This window comes from Anoplophora glabripennis, unplaced genomic scaffold, assembly GCF_000390285.2.
Source record: "Anoplophora glabripennis isolate ALB-LARVAE unplaced genomic scaffold, Agla_2.0 scaffold84, whole genome shotgun sequence".
Classification (NCBI taxonomy): domain Eukaryota; kingdom Metazoa; phylum Arthropoda; class Insecta; order Coleoptera; family Cerambycidae; genus Anoplophora; species Anoplophora glabripennis.
In genome coordinates, this window is record NW_019416213.1 from 915948 (window position 1) to 933768 (window position 17821).

At 32.5% G+C, this 17821-nt stretch overlaps 4 protein-coding genes across 9 annotated transcripts in view; 3 read left to right on the top strand and 1 right to left on the bottom strand.

Moving 5' to 3' along the window:
* Positions 1-36: 36 nt before the first annotated feature.
* LOC108904472 (UDP-galactose translocator) lies at positions 37-16689 on the bottom strand. Of its 2 annotated transcripts, none has more exons than XM_018707056.1 (5): positions 16636-16689; positions 3148-3205; positions 2970-3092; positions 1970-2184; positions 37-1344 (listed from the first exon to the last, which is right to left on the bottom strand). In XM_018707056.1, exons 1-5 carry the CDS (start codon positions 16684-16686, stop codon positions 703-705), a joined length of 1089 nt encoding a protein of 362 aa, XP_018562572.1. In that variant the 5' UTR covers positions 16687-16689; the 3' UTR covers positions 37-702. The 2 variants fall into 2 exon arrangements, with proteins under 2 accessions (XP_018562572.1, XP_018562573.1); XM_018707057.1 differs by lacking the exon at positions 16636-16689 and adding an exon at positions 3285-3368.
* Positions 3723-4813, top strand: LOC108904473 (peroxisome biogenesis factor 10-like). Its single transcript, XM_018707058.1, has 3 exons — positions 3723-4099; positions 4153-4395; positions 4448-4813. Exons 1-3 carry the CDS (start codon positions 3836-3838, stop codon positions 4781-4783), a joined length of 843 nt encoding a protein of 280 aa, XP_018562574.1. The 5' UTR covers positions 3723-3835; the 3' UTR covers positions 4784-4813.
* On the top strand, positions 5431-7185 carry LOC111693126 (growth arrest and DNA damage-inducible proteins-interacting protein 1). Its single transcript, XM_023457275.1, has 3 exons — positions 5431-5744; positions 5802-6232; positions 7027-7185. Exons 1-3 carry the CDS (start codon positions 5618-5620, stop codon positions 7183-7185), a joined length of 717 nt encoding a protein of 238 aa, XP_023313043.1. The 5' UTR covers positions 5431-5617.
* LOC108904470 (protein scalloped) overlaps positions 7718-17821 on the top strand; it is a 200726-nt gene continuing 190622 nt past the window's right edge. For 4 of the 5 annotated variants that reach the window (XM_018707050.1, XM_018707051.1, XM_018707053.1 and 1 more), the window contains exon 1: positions 7718-7840. Coding sequence is in view for 1 of the 5 variants with exons in the window: in XM_018707052.2 (XP_018562568.1) it covers positions 8405-8414 (10 nt within the window). In the remaining 4 variants the exon portion in view is untranslated. Of the gene's footprint in view, positions 7841-7997; positions 8415-17821 lie in introns of those variants that run through there. The other variant, XM_018707052.2, reaches the window with a different exon arrangement.

The window sequence follows — 17821 nt, forward strand, 5'->3', positions numbered from 1 at the left end:
ACATTGTCTTTAAAAATAAACTTTATTTATAACTTATAAATAGGTAAGTATATAAAAAGATGTCAATCACCACTTAATAACGTTATGGAATTTATATAAATAAATAATTTTGTATAAAGGTATGTATATATGACTCGATCAAGAATTACCAATTAAATTCACAATTTTTAATACATTTTAACTTAAGTATAATCACAAACAGGGACAGTCGATGTTTCAAAAATAATTTAAAATGTTAAAATTTCATGTAATACTGACTCGAATGGACGAAATGAGGCTATAGTCAAACTTAGGAATGAAAACACTAGATGGCGTTCTTTCTCAAAATTCCTCTTAGTGTAAATCCCGTTACCATCTATTGTTTTTATTCCCAACTTTGTCTATACTATGAACAAGGATGAAAATATCATTTTTAATCTTTCAATGTGAAGAAATATCCAGATCTATCCATAAATAATGACTTAAAGGCCTTAAGACAAGCAAGAAAAGTATTTTGTTGCGAAAATATCAAATTTAAAGCACCCCGTATAGGCAGTATATTACTTCAAGAATAAAACTTACAATTAAAAAATAGTTAAGTCAATATAATTTCTCAGACGACTATCATCACAACTTCACGATTCGCATATTGATAACGGCAGGGAGGGGCCTTAAAAATAAAATAAAACTGGCATATAAAATCCTCTGGACAGGCAGTAAACACTATACTCTATACGCGGCAGACGCGACAGGTTTCTTGGGAGTATGTCCGTAAAGAAATATGGAAAAGATAACAAACAGGGCTCCTAGTGCAAACTGCAGCGTGAGTTCGAAGTTAAATATGTATATAGAAGCAACGCAGGAAATGACAATGGCCAAAGACGTGGCGAAACCTTTCAAAATATTGTCGGCATACTTAACAACGACCGCGACTATAAGGCCCCCACAAGCCTGAAGAACGATCAGATAATTAACAAATTTGTCGTATCCGAAAAAGAAACCTTTCTCTTTGATAATTTGGCCGTCATAGGTGAAGCAGGAGATCAGGCCGAAAGGTACCGAGCACAGCGACAGTTGGACGTTACGCATCCAAACGGTCACGTCACTACCCTTTAACATTTTCTCGAAGTAGACCCCGGCGAAACCAGAAAGACAACACGCTGCCAATGCCGCCATAAATCCGATGAATCTGTTCTGTTCGGGGCCGGTAGCGGCAGTAGGTGCATCGCCAGATTGAGCAAGTTGGACTAGAACCACTCCTATTATCAAAGTTAAAAGAGAGATCCATTGGGTGCGTAACAGCTCCTTTTTCAGTATGAAAACTGAGAACATGGCCGTTGTTAAAATTTTTAGTTGATACGTTACCTGAAAACAAAAACAAAGTATGGATTGTGATTTTAATGCTTTTGCCGCTCGTGCTGTTCTTTAAAGTACACGATGCGTTTTCCTTAACCTTAGCAAGGAGTCTTTGACCTGCAGTGTTGTTCTTGGGCTAGGCTCTGTGACGGTGGATCCATTATCATGCAATGCCGGTCATTCAAGACATTTCATAGTGGTCTGCAACTGTCACATAAAATATTTGCAAATGTTTCACATCAGACTCTGTCACAGCGAAGCTTTGCAGTCACCACTGGAGATGTTGATAGTGCAGAAAGGTGAAACGTCTGGAATTATTGAATGCGAACGGGCCATTTATAAAACGTCTCAGAGGACCACCATTGTCTGAGGAATGGTACCATCGATAACGACCTTAGAACCGATGAGAGCCGAAATCAATAGGGGTGCTGATAGCATGTCTGCCCACAGAGCCTTGCCCAAGAACAACAAGGGTGTGTCGGATTCCTACCTAAGGCTTAGGAAATGCTATGGCATAACACAAAAAACCATAGTATTTTAAATAATTATCTAATTATATTTCATATATTTTATTTATATACTTTAAAATTGACTATACTGTTTCGTCAAGCATTTAGTGAAGTGTATTTATTACCTGATATGTTGCTGCATCCAAATGGGATGCCGATAAATACAGAAGGTTGTTCTGTATAACGTAAACGAAAGAAGGCACACATACTTTGAGTGTGTCTATGGGTTGTTTGATTATTTGTTTGTCGATGGTATCAAACAGTTTGATTACTCCCCCTGATTCTATGTACACTATTCCTATGCATGTAATTAATTTCACCACTTCGGACATGAGAACAGCTAAAAAAATATTTATCCATCAATTTTATAAATTTTTGTATTATTTACTTAATATTTTGGTTTCCCTAAAAGATAGTATTTACTAGTGTTGTAAAGGCGAGAATTTTTTCAAGGTGCACTTGAAAATATTCGCCAATATTCGTGCACGAAAAAATCATCTTGCAAAAATATTTTTTTCCAATTTTTCGCAAATTTCGTGCAACCCGAGCAGCATGCCAGATTTTAATCACGGCTCTTTAAATATTGCTTTTGTAAATATGGAAAAATTTTACAACACTTATCTAATAAGATAATTTTGATATACATATCTTTGGACTGTTGATTCTATATTTAAATATTACCTAGAAATGAAGAAATCTTTAACAGCAAAATGTAAACACAGTCATTCAAAATTCAATGCTGATAAAAACATTAAATAATTTTATCAGAAATCTTGCTAATTTATTTTTTGGTTTGCTCATTCCAAAGCAAATTAATCATTTTTATCAGAAACAAATTATAACAGATCATGAGATTACTTATTGTTGTACATAATACTGAAAACAACAGTAATAGTGTTCAAAACAGGATTTAACATCTTAATGAAAATCTACTGAAGACGACTGTAAATCACTTTCTAATCTGAAGGACAGGATATTAGGTAGCAGTTAAATATAAAATCGTCATTCTGTAATACATGGATCATCAAATAAGCCCCCCACAACTTTCATATTCATTTAAATAATTAGGTATATTAGTTACATTAGACTAATGACATTTAAAAAATTTAAATAAATTACACATACCTGTTGATGATAGAAACATGTCCCCATCGCGAGTCCTTGCATACCTCATACTCAATCCCAAAAGGGCATTTTGTAAAGTTAACGTTACTAAACTTATATATTTTAAAGAATTTGTATTACCTTCTAAAAGTAAATTATGGTTCAGCAATAAATTATTCGTAATATAAATAATATCTACCTTTCTTCTGCATGATGAGATTTTCCTTAGAATTACTTTTTGAAACTGAAGAGCTTTTCTAAAACAAATTAAGCACATATTTATTTCATTCTTTGATTAAAAAACATAACCTACAATTTAAATTTTAAAAAAATTACCTTAAGGCCAGTAGAAGTAAAAATTTCAAAACTAAAACTATATACTAGGTACCATAAGTATTTGCGAGAGGTACTTTTATTTAAAAATTGTTAATGTAAACGAAATGACACGTCCCATGGTTGACTGTCAAATTCGAGGAGGGCGGGAATATATTTAAAATTAGTCTTAGAATTAATTTTGTTTCTTTACCACTGAGCTTGTATTAGAATTGTTGTTGATTATTGACAGGAATTTCGAGGTAAGGAATGAATGTAAATAATTTAGTTTACGTAAATGATTGACTTTTCTTACTTTTTTTTAATTTAGAGCCATCTACTGGGAGTTGCTACAACCTTAGTAGTGCAAAATTAGAACATGTCGATATTAGAACTACTGTCACTATTAACTACTCGACAGAAATGGCACGATTTGAACTATTTTATCATTATCAACAACAGATGTTTTTATAGTCTAATCCTTGTTTACATGGTTTTTTATCCAATTTTATCGTATTGCAAAAGGAAAATAGTTCAATCTGGACATATACTTCAGTATATTAAAATATTTGAAAATGCGTCTCTACGAAGCAAAAGTAGCTGATGTCTTACGATTAACCCAAAGGGATGAAGTATTTCTTCAAGATGTCGAAAACCAGATGCATACCTTTTTTAAACTTATGGGTGCTAAGAATTATCATAAAATGAGAAAGATAATACCACGGGTGGCGAATGTGTGGTACTATGTAATGACTTCATTGGCGAATTTACAGACACTAGGAGAAGAGTATACGGGTACCATAAGGGTCGATCAGGATGGACACATTCCTTCAAAAATGGTTTGAAGTATTTAACGATTTGGAAAAGTTGCTAATGTTATCTATACTCGTAGGTACAAACTTTATGGTTAATTCTTTATATAGGTGGTGAACCATTACTCGAAAGACTACTCAGTTCTTCCAAAAATAAAATATCTAAATCGACAGCCTTAAGGGAAGAAGCAAAATCATTTCTTTTGCGATGTATAGATTTCATCAAAGAACGAAAATCAACTGTTGCGAGAATACATCAATCTATTTTCTACACCAATGGCAAATATTATAATTTATCAAATAGGTTAATGGGTATACGATATGTAATTCGAAATAATACTATTATAGATATTAGAATTAATTACATATTTGCAGGTACTCTTGAGACAATGGTTGCAAGACGATACATTTACGGGAAGTTTCAATCTGTTAGGTCATATATCATTATTTTATATTTTATTTAATTTTATACATCAACTTTTATTCAATCATGATAGAAATGTTTCGGAAAATTTTCCCGTTTCTTTAAGTACATCCAACAGGACTTGTGTCTTGTGTGCAGAAAATATGAAATCACCCTGCGCAACAACGTGCGGTCATGTATTTTGTTGGACTTGTATTTATGAAAGTTTAAGTTACCAGAAATCCTGCCCTGTATGTAGGGAAAATATTAGCTCTAGTAGAATTATATTTTTACAGAATTATACTTGAATGTTAAGATAATAATAATAATGAAATTAAATAATATATACCTACGTAATGTAAAGTGTATTAAGAGTGCAAAATTATAATTTTTTTGCATATGCTTTTTTTTATAATAAAGGAAAAGTTACTGTTTAATTTAGTTTATTTATCTGAATAATTTCTTTAAATAACTTAATTCATTTGTGATTTTTTTTTTAATAAAGTAAGATTGAATAATTAAAAAAAATAAAAAATTTATAATTTCTGATATAATATTCTTTGGCGAGTAGTGCACTATCTCTAAATCCATCACGTTACCTCTACGCGTGCATACAATGTTATCATGGATTTAAGAAGATAAAGATAAGAGATACTATCAATTTTCCACTTCTTGGTTTCTTGCACTCACCAGCTCACCACCACAGAATTGTAGTTAGGATATTCTGTGTCACCACATTATAATTATAGCTGAACAGCTCATTTGTGCAGTCATGTTGTACTACAAGTTTTAAAATGATAATTCCAAGGACATTTATCCCTCATCTAAGTCCACCAGATGTGGAAAACGGCAGTCTTTGCTTTGCACAGATACATTTAAGTTTTTACCTCTATTTATTCTAAACTCTTTGATTGTTCTATGGTCTCTATTAATTTGAATAGAATAGGGGAAGTGGTAGGGTAGTAGAGGGGTAGAGTTATTTTAGTAGAGGTTAAAAATGGAAAGAACTTAAAGAGTACAAACACAAATTATATTATTTTAAATTATTCATTTTGAAAATTTATTATTCATTGTTCCAATGTGTGCAAGTTACACGGTCTTATATTCGTAATATTTTACTCCGTACATTAATAAACCACACCATGATTCAAAGAGAGGTTATGAAAAGATTAGTAAGTATTCACCGTGTTTTATTACCCACGAGAAATAGCAGTTCTAAATTAAATATAGAAAAATTAGAACAGGAATCTAGTGCTACTTTTGCAGAAGGTTAGTATACTCGTGTTCGGTTCAATGCTTGTACTGTTAACCATATTTTACATTTAGTCGTAGATGAGGAAGACAGGATTAGAGAAGAAGAAATAGAAAGGAGGAGAAACAAATCGAGACTGCGTGACGCTGACAGAAACATACTTCATGAAAAAAATCCTTACCCTGAACCGATGCTTTGGCATCATGGGACAATAAAGTATATCAGGCGCACGTACGGAAGATATGGGCAAGCCTCTGGTGTCAATCCATCAATCTGCTGGCCTACAAAAGACGAACTAAATGAGGCTAAGGAGTACGAACGAATTAAACATCCATTTACAATTGCGGAAATGGTAGCAGCTGCTAAGCAGAAGAGACAAGAGAAGGAGGAAAGGATATTAGCTCGACAAGCGGATATTATTAAGAAAATGGCAAAGTTGGATGTGTGGACTCGTGAGTTACAAGAACGCATTGCCAAGAAAGAAAACGAGGCTAAGTCGGCAAAGGTGGGTCGTTAACCTTTCTAAAATTACATTGTTACATATTGTGATTTACTAGATAAGCATAAAATTGATTTTGATGGATAAATTCTCTTCGTAGTTGCTTTAAAAAATAATTTCTCACCTGATATTCAATGGATAACCTAAAATTTCCTAACTGACAATAATTTGCATAAAGTGAAAGTTGAAGTTAACTGTTAATATTTGGGAGGATATCTCTACAGCAATAAATACTTATACAGAGATAAATTTTAAAATACCTGTAAAATTGTGGAGCATTTTTATGATAAGAGTGTAACTGTAAAAAAATAATTGTAAAAGTGATATTTTCCTTACACAAGTCAATATTTTTAACTATAAAATTGCAAACTGGTTATATATACTGCGGCCCATTAACAACTAGGTATCCCTTTTAATTTTTTTCTCGATTCAAATTTTTTTATTTTATAAACTGATTTTTAGATGTACTTGTTGAACCAATTACAATCGTCCATTTAATAATCCAATGCTCACTAGATTATTAAAGTGGAACTAAGTAACGTAAAAATTATAAACCTAAACAAAAGAAACGTCAAAAGACACAAACATATTTTTAATAAAGTAATCCCTGAAATGAATTATGTAAAATCACTCATAAAAAAAATTACAACACTATGAATTGACTGGACCATCAATGAATATCTGGAAGGCCACTATTTATCAAATTCATTCAAATCGTATGCCTCAAAAATTTTTTTAAAGATTTTTAGTTCTTAATGGGCCACACAGTATAATAATTCTAATTTTTTACTTTTCTTCAGGAGCGGAAAGATCGATTAATAGAAGAAGTCAAAAGGCATTTTGGTTATACTGTCGATCCACGGGATGATAAGTTCAAGGAGATGCTTGAGAAAAAGGAAAAAGAACAGAAGAAGGCCATGAAAGAAGAAAGGCGTAAAGCTAAAGAAGCTGGTTACTGAAAAAGAAGAATGAAGAGGTGAAAATAGACGAAATAGTGGAAGAAGAACAGAAATAATAAACCAGATTTCTTTTAGTCAAGTTGTCAATAAGTTGTACTTTTTTTAATAAAGACTTTTGTGTTTATACTTTTCTTTTTAAGTGTTATTTAGTAGTTGGACAAATAAATAGAACTTTGAGTTATAGAATCTTTTTTTTTGTTTATACAATTATTCTAAGAGTTTCAAGGATCATCAAATTCTAAAAACGGTTTTCAAAAGCTTTAATTTTTTTTTATGTGATTGTGTGATTTCGTAATTGAGGAAAAATATTTAAAACACGTGGCCATCTCTTACAAGCATTTATAAGTCTTCGTAGTACTGGTGATGGAAACTTTGTCAGCGTTGGATAGGAACGAATCTATCCGCCGCTAGGTGTCGCGGCGGCCAACAATGCAATTGGTATTTATATTTGGAGGGGAGCGAAGAGAGTTTTGGAAGAAAACTGGCTTTAGAACGCTTACTATGCGCATTTCGAGTGCGCAGTAGTCTTCGCGTTGTCCAGATTCTTTGTACCATTCCTAGCATACCACAAACAGACAAACTCCTCGTATTAACGGACTAAAATCCGTCCTAATTATCCATAAAGTTGCCGAAGAGGCTCGCATTTTTAATTTTGGTAAGTACCTAGCAGTTTAAGAACGATTTTCATACAGTTTTCGCAGTGTTTTAGGCTAAATATCCGTTAGAATGTGAGCAATGTGTCTACAATTCCTACAATACTTTACATACTTGTCATGCTTGCTGTTACGAACTTCTGACGACTGACAACGTCGGCGGGTTTCGGTGCCACTTGAATTTTGAATTTTAGTTTGTCAAAATCGTGGACAATTATTAATTGTTAGCGTGTAAACAATCAGAGCTGTTTATTTTATTGATCGAGGAGGAATAAAGTGAACTGTGAATTGCAGGTGGACACGGGACGATTGTCTTTTGTGCGGTGGACAGCAAACGGCTTGCTAGATGCGGTCGCACTTTTGTTTACAACCATCAGTTGGTGTTTTGAACTACAGGTGACTGGAAAAATAGGCGAAAAGTGTTTGTTCTGTGATGTGCAATGGACAAATAGTATTTGTGAAGGATTTCCTTGTGAAATAGTTTAGTTGAATGTGCTTTCCGACGGACTGACTTTTGGATTACCCGTACGATTTTACAGGATCAGAATTGACTAATTGCAAGGGCAATGTATTTAGGTATTTCATTTTGTGTGGATTACACTTGCTCGATGAATTTATATTTATATAATTTATTTTTTACAACAAGCGGAAATGAAAGCCTATTTAGTTATTTGCTAAACAAGTATGCATTTCATACCTATACAAGCTAATTTAGTCAATAAATTTATCAATTTTTATTGCCGCCGAAACATGTGATTTGCCATTTTAGATAATCATATGTAGCTTTATTAGATAATTTTCAATTAATATATACAATTTTATAAATTATACCTCGCCGCTGATTATAAATTATTAGGTTTATAAATAATTAATACTTTTTGCGGACATGGATTTTGTAGATCCAGTTTTTAAATTAAAGGTCAAATTAGACGTGAAAGGCCTTTAAATATACACAGCTATAAAAAACAAATGGCTATTCCTAGTATTACGCCATATATTTTTGTGATGTTTAAGGATATACCTACTTAATCTGTTGAATAATTAAATAATTTTTATTTTTATACCTTTTTAATTTTAAATTACTTCCAAGCCATAAATGATTCATTCGATTGTAAAATCTGATTCTAAATTAATTTGAATTTTAAAAATTTATAGGCATTATTATTACCCTACCGTTATTTGCTTTGATTTAATAATTTTTTTCTATGCTTGCTTGTTCGAAGCAGCCTTCATCATCTTTATATTTGTTGATGCTCACCATTGACGTTGTAGAACTAAAAATAATGCATAGAACAGTCTGGAATACGTCAGCGATAATCAGTAATCTGTTGAAGCTTCAGATATAATTATTTTAATTACATTCGAATTTCAAATATTAGGGAATCTAACTTTCGTAGACATAAGGTTGTTCAGTTGTTTGTATGGGCTTTCAAATGTTTCCAAAGGGTTATTAGTCTTCATTCTGTTGACACTTGTTCAAGCACACTTGATGCTGTTATGGTAAATATTTAAAAAGTATATAAATAACACAATAGAAATAATAACAATTCGTAGAACATTTCAACAAGAATTAAATTATTTTGATATTTTGCATGTGATGCGGATGTCTGTAAATTTCTGCTGAGCTTCGGCCGCTGTGGGAACCGAATTTAAATCCTTTTTACATTTGTAACCTTCCCAAATACCTATGTCCGATTTATCCTCAACTATTGTTGGTCGTGACAATTGCCCATATAATTTATCGGACAGAATTTCCCGAGCCGCATATTCGACGCGTTTCTTCGTCTGTGCTCAGTAGCATCTTCTTTTGTTTGTTTTTGGTGGCTCAAGTATAAATGTGAACCAGTAGCGTTTATTTATTTCCAACAAGCTAAAATGTGTCGTCTGCAATGTATCTTGCATCTAAATTTACTGATACACGGTGGGCCGCGAAAAATAGGCCGTCTATTATGCGGTTTCCAAGTTATAACCTCACTTTTTGAAAGTGTAAAAACATGTTTGTTAGTTGATAATTTTTCCTTTGAATATAATTCGATTAAACTAGGTAATTATTTTTTTTAGTGGTATTAACAATTTTTTTGGAGAATTCCTTTATATTACACGGGAATTTTGTAAATGTTCATTGAAGATAAACAATCTGATAATTATAACCACATTTTTTAAATGTATTCTTTGAATATAATTTGATAAAATTAGCTGTTTTCTTAGCGATAATAATTACTGTTTTTTATAGAATATTACTATTATTATTATTGACAATTAACAAAATTGACTTTTATTCACTGAAAATGGATATAGCCTATAGGTATCAAAATGTTTTTTAATAACTAACAATTTGCTGACTGATGTACTTTCACCTCTTATTCACCGTACCTACTTTAAATGTCCTAAATGTTATTAATAATATTTCCTCAAACGAGAATATTGAATCTCCTTGCTTCTTTGTTTCTCTGAACAAACTACTTCTATACTTAGTCGTGATGACAGTAATAATTTTTTAACTGGATTCAAATTTAATAATATTAACAAGTGTTAATTGCCTCTAATTGCATGTAATGGGCAGTTGGCCGCTCCTCTTTGTTAAAAATATTCCAAAAGGCCTTCTGGAGTCCAAATGTTTATGGCGAGTTGAAAAATAATGATCTAAGTGTACGGATGGATTTTTTTTTGTTGTAATAAATCTTTGTTTATCCTCAATCTTAAAGTTAAATAGTTGTTATTTTTTCTTTTTTGATCTGGATGGGTTCAGGAAATATAATAAAAAAATACTATTAAGTTTTGTCGATTTTTCGCAGTTTTTGTTACGATATTTTCAGGACTTTTAAGGTTGAAACATTTTTTCGTTTTTTAGTATAAAATACGATATAAAGTTAAACATTTTAAAAAATATTTTTTTTTATTTTAATATCAACCAAGTTATGTACAGTAAAACAATAAACAATTAAATATAAAGAGTTTTATAAAAATTGACCACGTTAAAATAATAATAATATTCTACAGCTTTTGACCATGTTGTTCTCGTATTTAGAAAAAAATAGTATGGACCAAAGTTGTAGGAAATTTTCTTGTGATTTCAAAACTATACTTAGAAAAACAATTGAATGCTGCGTTTCTAAGATATGAGCCATTTTTTTAAATACTTTTTTAAATTTCTTATTATTCACCTTTTATAAAAGCTCTTATTTGTGATTGTTTTATCTTCAAATTATAACAGTTTCGTAATTTTGTCTTTTATAATAAATTCATTACACTTGAAATTTCATAAAAAATCCATAGTATTCTATCGTAGAGATATATAATTATTGATCTGATACTTCTCACATGTTATACACTTTAAACCAATCAAATATGACCAAAATAATTTTGATAGTCGTTTTTTTTTCTTTTGTTTTCTTGTTATGATCCGGTTCGAAGGACCAAAACGACCCTCAATGGTCCTTTCGCGTGCCGCCCTGTGGACAAGAAGTTGCCTCCGACGTCTTCTCCAGAGTACAGTCGCCGGCTCCTGCGGTGTAATTTTAGCCCGGTATTAAAATAAACCGGCGTGTCGCTGCGATCCGACGGCCAGAGATATCTCGAATGTTATCTGGAAAATTACTTCACCGTTATTTTACGCGGCCGGCTAATTGCGAATCCTCTTGGCGTTTATTTTTCCATTACACAGCATTTGCATTTTTGTCGGCTCCTTTGCGTAACTTGGACTCACGGCATACCGCCGCCTATCCCGATGGTTTCGAGTCGCAGGGCCTCCTTAAATTTTCCTTGTTGCTTGAGCCGATGCTAGACAGTTTTACTGTTTATTGTTTCAGTTTCGATGTTTAAGAATCTAGTCGCCTTTCAACCGTTTTTTGACATTTAACCTCACATTTAACAACGTTGTTGTGTTTGTTTTTCCACTTAATTTTATACCCACAGTACAAAATGAGTTTCCTCAGCTTCATGTGATGAAAAAGTGACTGACATAATAATGAAAATGAGCAAATGCTACGATATTTACTACTACTTCAGTTTCTGACATCTTGAGATTTCCAGTGCCATATCTATTGGATTGAATTAGACATATAGTCAAATGAAAGTTGATGCGAATTGTACAAGCAAATTCTCTAATGGCTCCTTGCATAAATTTTTATCCGATTTTAACATTTGATATTCGTAGGCTATTGATATCAACTTGTGACGTAGGATGTTGTTATTATAGAAAACTTCTTATTTATGCAACCCCCCTGTTTCTTTACTAAAGAGGGTATTAAATTTTAGTTGAGCTTCCTGTTAACAGATGGCGCAATTAAAGCATAGGCTAATACGTCACAGCTGCCCGTCATTTTCGTTTCATTACTGCATTTTTTTAACTGCCGTTTGCAAAAATAAAAAGTTGTTTGTTACATTATTTCATTTTATGATGAAAAAGTGGCAAAAACCCCATTACAGTTTTCTTGCATGATTAAATGTTGTCTAAAAAATTATGGTAAATGTAGTAACGCAGCTATTTATTTGTTTTTTCGTCCTTTTAGATACCTACACGGTACAGCATATAAATGTGAAGGCAGAATATTTCGACTCGTGGGGATTTTACGACCCTTCATTAAACCACCAGTTTTATTCACTTTGCGTTATATATATAGCAATGAAATCCGCGAATCTAGAAATGTGGTTTAGAGGAATGCTCCTGCTTCGTTTTTCCCTTAATTATACCGTTCATTAAAATTTTAATTACGGATTTATGCGTGGTTTTATGTCGGGTACTCATCTTTTAAGTGTAGATATCCTTTGGTAGTTTTTTAATTATCAATAAAGTTAAAATTAGAACAGTTCTTATAGAATAAAGCTACGTATATTATGTTAACAAGTTGCTCAAGAACCTTCATAAATAATTACAAGCCACATGATCCTCGAGCATAGGCAACCAGTATTGCATCGTTGGTACTATTAAGTAAACATCAGTAAACCTGGGTATAATGGTTGAAGGGTTAAATGTAACTAAATAAAACTTTTTGGAATTGATTATCGTGAACTGTTGATTAAAAAGAAGTAATTTAAAAAATAAATATTTCTGTTTTTCGTCGAAATGCTTTAAGCTTTTATTAAAAGGAGAAAACCATCAAACTTCAGTTAAAGAATAAATAGCAAATTTTTACTATGAAGACATGAAGTCATAGCAGTTTGTCAATTTAGCGTCATCAGTCATAATTGTTCGTTTACAATGAATAGTAACAAACTGTTGCTTATACCGAAAGTGTGCCAAATCGACGTTAAGCGACAAAAATCTGTATCAACGTCATTTTTCGATCGAAATCGTTGAAATTTGGTATCCTATAGTTTTTTTGGTCGTTGAATCTAAATCCACTGTCAAAAATTCGATATAGCAAATATACTGTGACTGTCATTATCTTCTAAAAATTAAAAATCCACTAGAATGATATAGTAGGATGCTTCGATTGAAACGTCAATTTTTTTTCGCTTCATTGCATTGACGAAATATAATTCTAAATATCGGAAAAAAATTCACGCCAAATTTCAGCTCTTAATTTTAATTTTAAGTATTTGGTGTTTGATTTTAAAATTGCCCTATTCATTTAACACGTAAACCTACGTTTTTTTTAATTATCTATATCTCAGCTGCATATCATTTTATTTTATTGTCCATTGACGATAATTATAGGGGAATCTTTGATTTTTGAAAGTGCTCATCTATGTGACTTGAATGGTTTAATAAATAAATTAATTAAAATTACCTGAATCTCACCAAATTCCGCATTACTGCACTGCACTGCTAGGCCATTTCTAGACAACTGAATTTATGGCCAGGTCGCCCAGTGCTTGTGCCGCGTTTGCCTGCGCGCTCATTCTTCAACTGGGCGACCAGACCGGTAGATATACGACTATGGCTAAATAAATATGGGAACAAGTTTTTCAAATATTTCAGTGCCAAGTTGCTGCGTCAGCGACCGAACCTGGTACATACTGCCAACCTCTTACTTCTTCAATTGAGATCGGAAAGACTATACTTAAAATAAAATTAAAACCTGTTTGGTGACATTTTTTTTCCAACGTTTAGAGTTATATTTCGTCAATGGAATGAAAAAAAATGTACGTTTCAAACGAAACACCCTAATTAAGTAGCACTTAATATGGAATTTTTATTTTTGGCAGTAGATCTAGATTCAAAGACCAAAAAACCTACAGAATCCAAGTTTCAGTGATTTCGATTGAAACATGTCGATTTGCCCACTATACGCCGATTAGACGAATGAATTGTCATGAAAAATTACACCAAAAATTTTGTTGCCAAAGCGAAGGCAATATTTCAAACAAAATTATTGGTCACGTGACTCTGTAGATAAAAATATACCAAATCTGTCAGAATTACAGAGATCATGTTCGAGTTATTCAGGAAGGATCAAGCCGAGGATCAAGCGCAATGCTCGCCCATAGCAAAAAAGTGTATCACTTCGTTCGCGTGTTGTTTTTCCTCTAGATTTTCTCACACGTACGCATCCATCCAATTAAAACGATATTTGTAATCCGTTGTAATAAAGCATTCTTAAATGATACATCATCGTCTATTCCAACACACGATTAATCTATTAAGTTCGTTAGATCTCTATTTATCGCCTCGAATTAACATCGAATTATGCGAGATTTCAATCGGATTTCTTTTCGCGGTGTAATTACCGAGTCGTTACTTATCGTTGTTGTACGTATTTTGAGAACAATGCCGCGTTTTATGTAATGTTTCATCAGCGTTGCACACATTAGTAAGAATTATTACTGTTATTCCGGATTCGTTTATTGGTTTAATAATTGCATTAGTTTCGACGTAATCGTTACCAAAGCGAATATAATAACGTACGGCTGGGGAGTGAAATTTGAAAAAGTCGAATGTAGGTGATTATCCAACGTTTCGTTAGCTGAAAAATTTAATTACGCAGTGTGGTATTCGCTAAATGTAATAATCATGTTAGCCGTGATTGTAGACTACCTTAGAACTTGCCAAATTTTTATGAGAAATATACCCCCAGAACTCGATCAAGATTTGTTGCCTCAATAGGAGAAATTTAAAAACGGATTTTGTCTTTGAATCTAATTGGAAAAACATGTCAATACGATTATGAGACATATACGTTACAGACCATGTATTCTAGTGCTTCATTTATCGTATTCTTTTTACCTAATTCATATTCAGAAAGTATAAATCTCGGTATAAATCATAGTTAATGTGCGAAAAATCTAATATTTTTCCAATAATTTCTCCCTCAAAATAATACAGGCCGACATTTGGCCGACCCTCCAACCTAGAAACTTTTCCGGAGGATTTTGGTGCGCCGAATTCGAATACAAAGTCCACATTTCTCAATTGGCTCTGGTTTTCGAGATATCCTAACCTAAAAGTGCCAAAATCGCAATTTTTTTTTCCATATTTGGGGTTATTTTATTTTATTTAATTTTTGTATCTACAGGAAACCCAAATCGAAATAATAAAACAGTTATAACAAATATTTACAATAAACAATGTTACAGGAATAGGTAAATTTTTGCAACTTGGATTTATTCCGATATTGTTTTTTGTCTTTGAGAAATCGCCCCATTAATGGTTTCAGCGAAAATATTTACCTTTCCATGTAACATAACCTCAAATATATCAAAAAATTGCGATTTGGGCACTTTTAAGTTCGGATATCTCCAAAACCAGAGCCAATTGAGAAATTTGGACCACCAAAATCCTTTGGAAAAGTAAATTCGTGTTGTTGTTAAAGTCTTGTCGGCCTGTGTAATTAATGAAAACGAAGCGCGGGAAAACGCACGGAAGCCATGTTGTGACGTCATACCACCCTTTAGCGGCTAGCCCACATGAGCTGAGCCCAACATGATACCTCTAGCTATGGAAGAAGACAAACATTTAAACTATCAAAACATCATTACAAATTTTAATAGTGAAAAAAATATTGACAACTAAATCATTCAGATGAAAAAGTTTTTTTAAGTTAGTATTTTTGTTGTCATTTGGCATATAAGAAACATGAAATATTCACATGATGATGTACCTAAAATATCATTTATGATTTATATGGTCTAAACGGAAGCGCAAATAACCAACACATATGTATATGGTACAAGAAGGGGATAAGTGATTTTTATCTTCTAGTTCTGTTTCTATCAAGCCCGCATATTCCATATTTGTACCAGACGAAAGGAGTATGTGTATATTATTAAATATACACATATCATTTTTGAAAAAAAAATACTTATTCTCTTTTTGCATTAGAATGTTCAATTAAATCTTTTTTTTAACAAAACGACAATTATGTAGGTATTACATTTTGTATGTAATTAATATTAATGATTTGAGATGTCGATAAATATTAATTACCTTTGACGACGCCCTGCTACAATCCATTTTCTTTTCTTTGATTCATAAGAATGTAGGAAAACGGTAAAATTGTAATTCTGGATTTTCACCCTCTATTCTATATTTTCACAATTCACAACACAACACTTACGTCTTGATTGGTTTTTTTATTTCATTTTATTTAATACTTAATAAATCCTTATCAAAATGAATTTATAGCATATGATACCGAGGTTTTGATCTACTCAAAATTAAAAAAAAGCACGAAATGGCGCAAAGGCTGCGTGCAAAAGATACTTTATAGTGCGTAAAGACGTCGGGTCGAGACAGTTGAGTGGTGTGACGTCAGAAATGCTCTGGGAACAACATGGACCGGTTCAAATGTTTTACGAATTTTTTATCATGGGCAATATTAAAGCTATCGACAATACGACAATTTTATTTACTTACGGTCAGATCGAATGTTTTATTTGAAAGAAAGGAGAAAAATGCAACACACATGCACACACACACACACACACACACGACTGATGCTTCAACAGGTTAGAGCCAACAAATATGACCAATATTAGACGACACTTAACCACAAGTATGATAGACAGTATTTTCTCGAGCACAATCAATAAGTCACTAAACATTTAAGACTATCTAACCTTTATACAGAATATTTCTTACTTTTCTCCACTTTAGTCTTAATTACTATTTGTCAATGGAACTGATGCTAAATATTAGAGACAAACATGAAGGGCCACATTTTAAATTACAAAAAATCACTTTTAAAATCTTTAAAATTAAAATACAGGGTGATTCACAACTTATCCAAAAAAAATTGGGAATAGATGCGGCATGAGAAATGGAGTCAATGTCGTAAAAAAATTTGTGTAAAATCCTTATAGTTTCCGAGAAAAAAATTATTGAAGTTATAGTACATTCAACCACTACATAGCTGGACAACTGTGGTCTCTAGCGTCATTCGCAATATGCGTGGAGAGCACGTGGCTTCAGCGACTCCGAATACTGAAATCGGATTTTGCAATCGTCGTTGCCATAGTATTTACCTGTTATCTGTACTATTGTAAACACCTACAATAGTTTTTTAGTAGTTAGTGTCAAAAATGGGTAGTTAGTGTCAAAAATGGTTTGCGTGTATAGCAATTCGGAGTTGATGGATATCGTTTTAATTTATGGTGAAGCATTTGTGTTATGGTGAAGCAAGACAACATTTGTGTTAGTTCGTAGAAACTGAGTAAGACGGACCCAAATGTGTTTACACGTTGGTGGATAAAATTTTGAACAATTGTTGTTGTAACATCGGGTATGTCAAATGATTTTATTATTTAAAAACACAAATTAATTTTATTAAATAATAAAAGCAAAAGCAGTTGAATTTGCCAATATAAAATAGGTGCGATAAAATTCTATTTACATATTTCTTTCCTTTCGAGAGTTTTTGTCCGTTTTTATCACACCGCCATGCCGGTCACATTGTGCGAGGTCAGGTTTTAGAGTGGACCAGTTTCCAGTGCCGTGCAGAAGTGTATTTTTAAATCATTTTCGAACTGCCCTTTTTGATTTTTTCTTTACAAAACTGAATTTATAAGGGTCTCCTGTACATCCAGAATTTTTTTTGGATAAG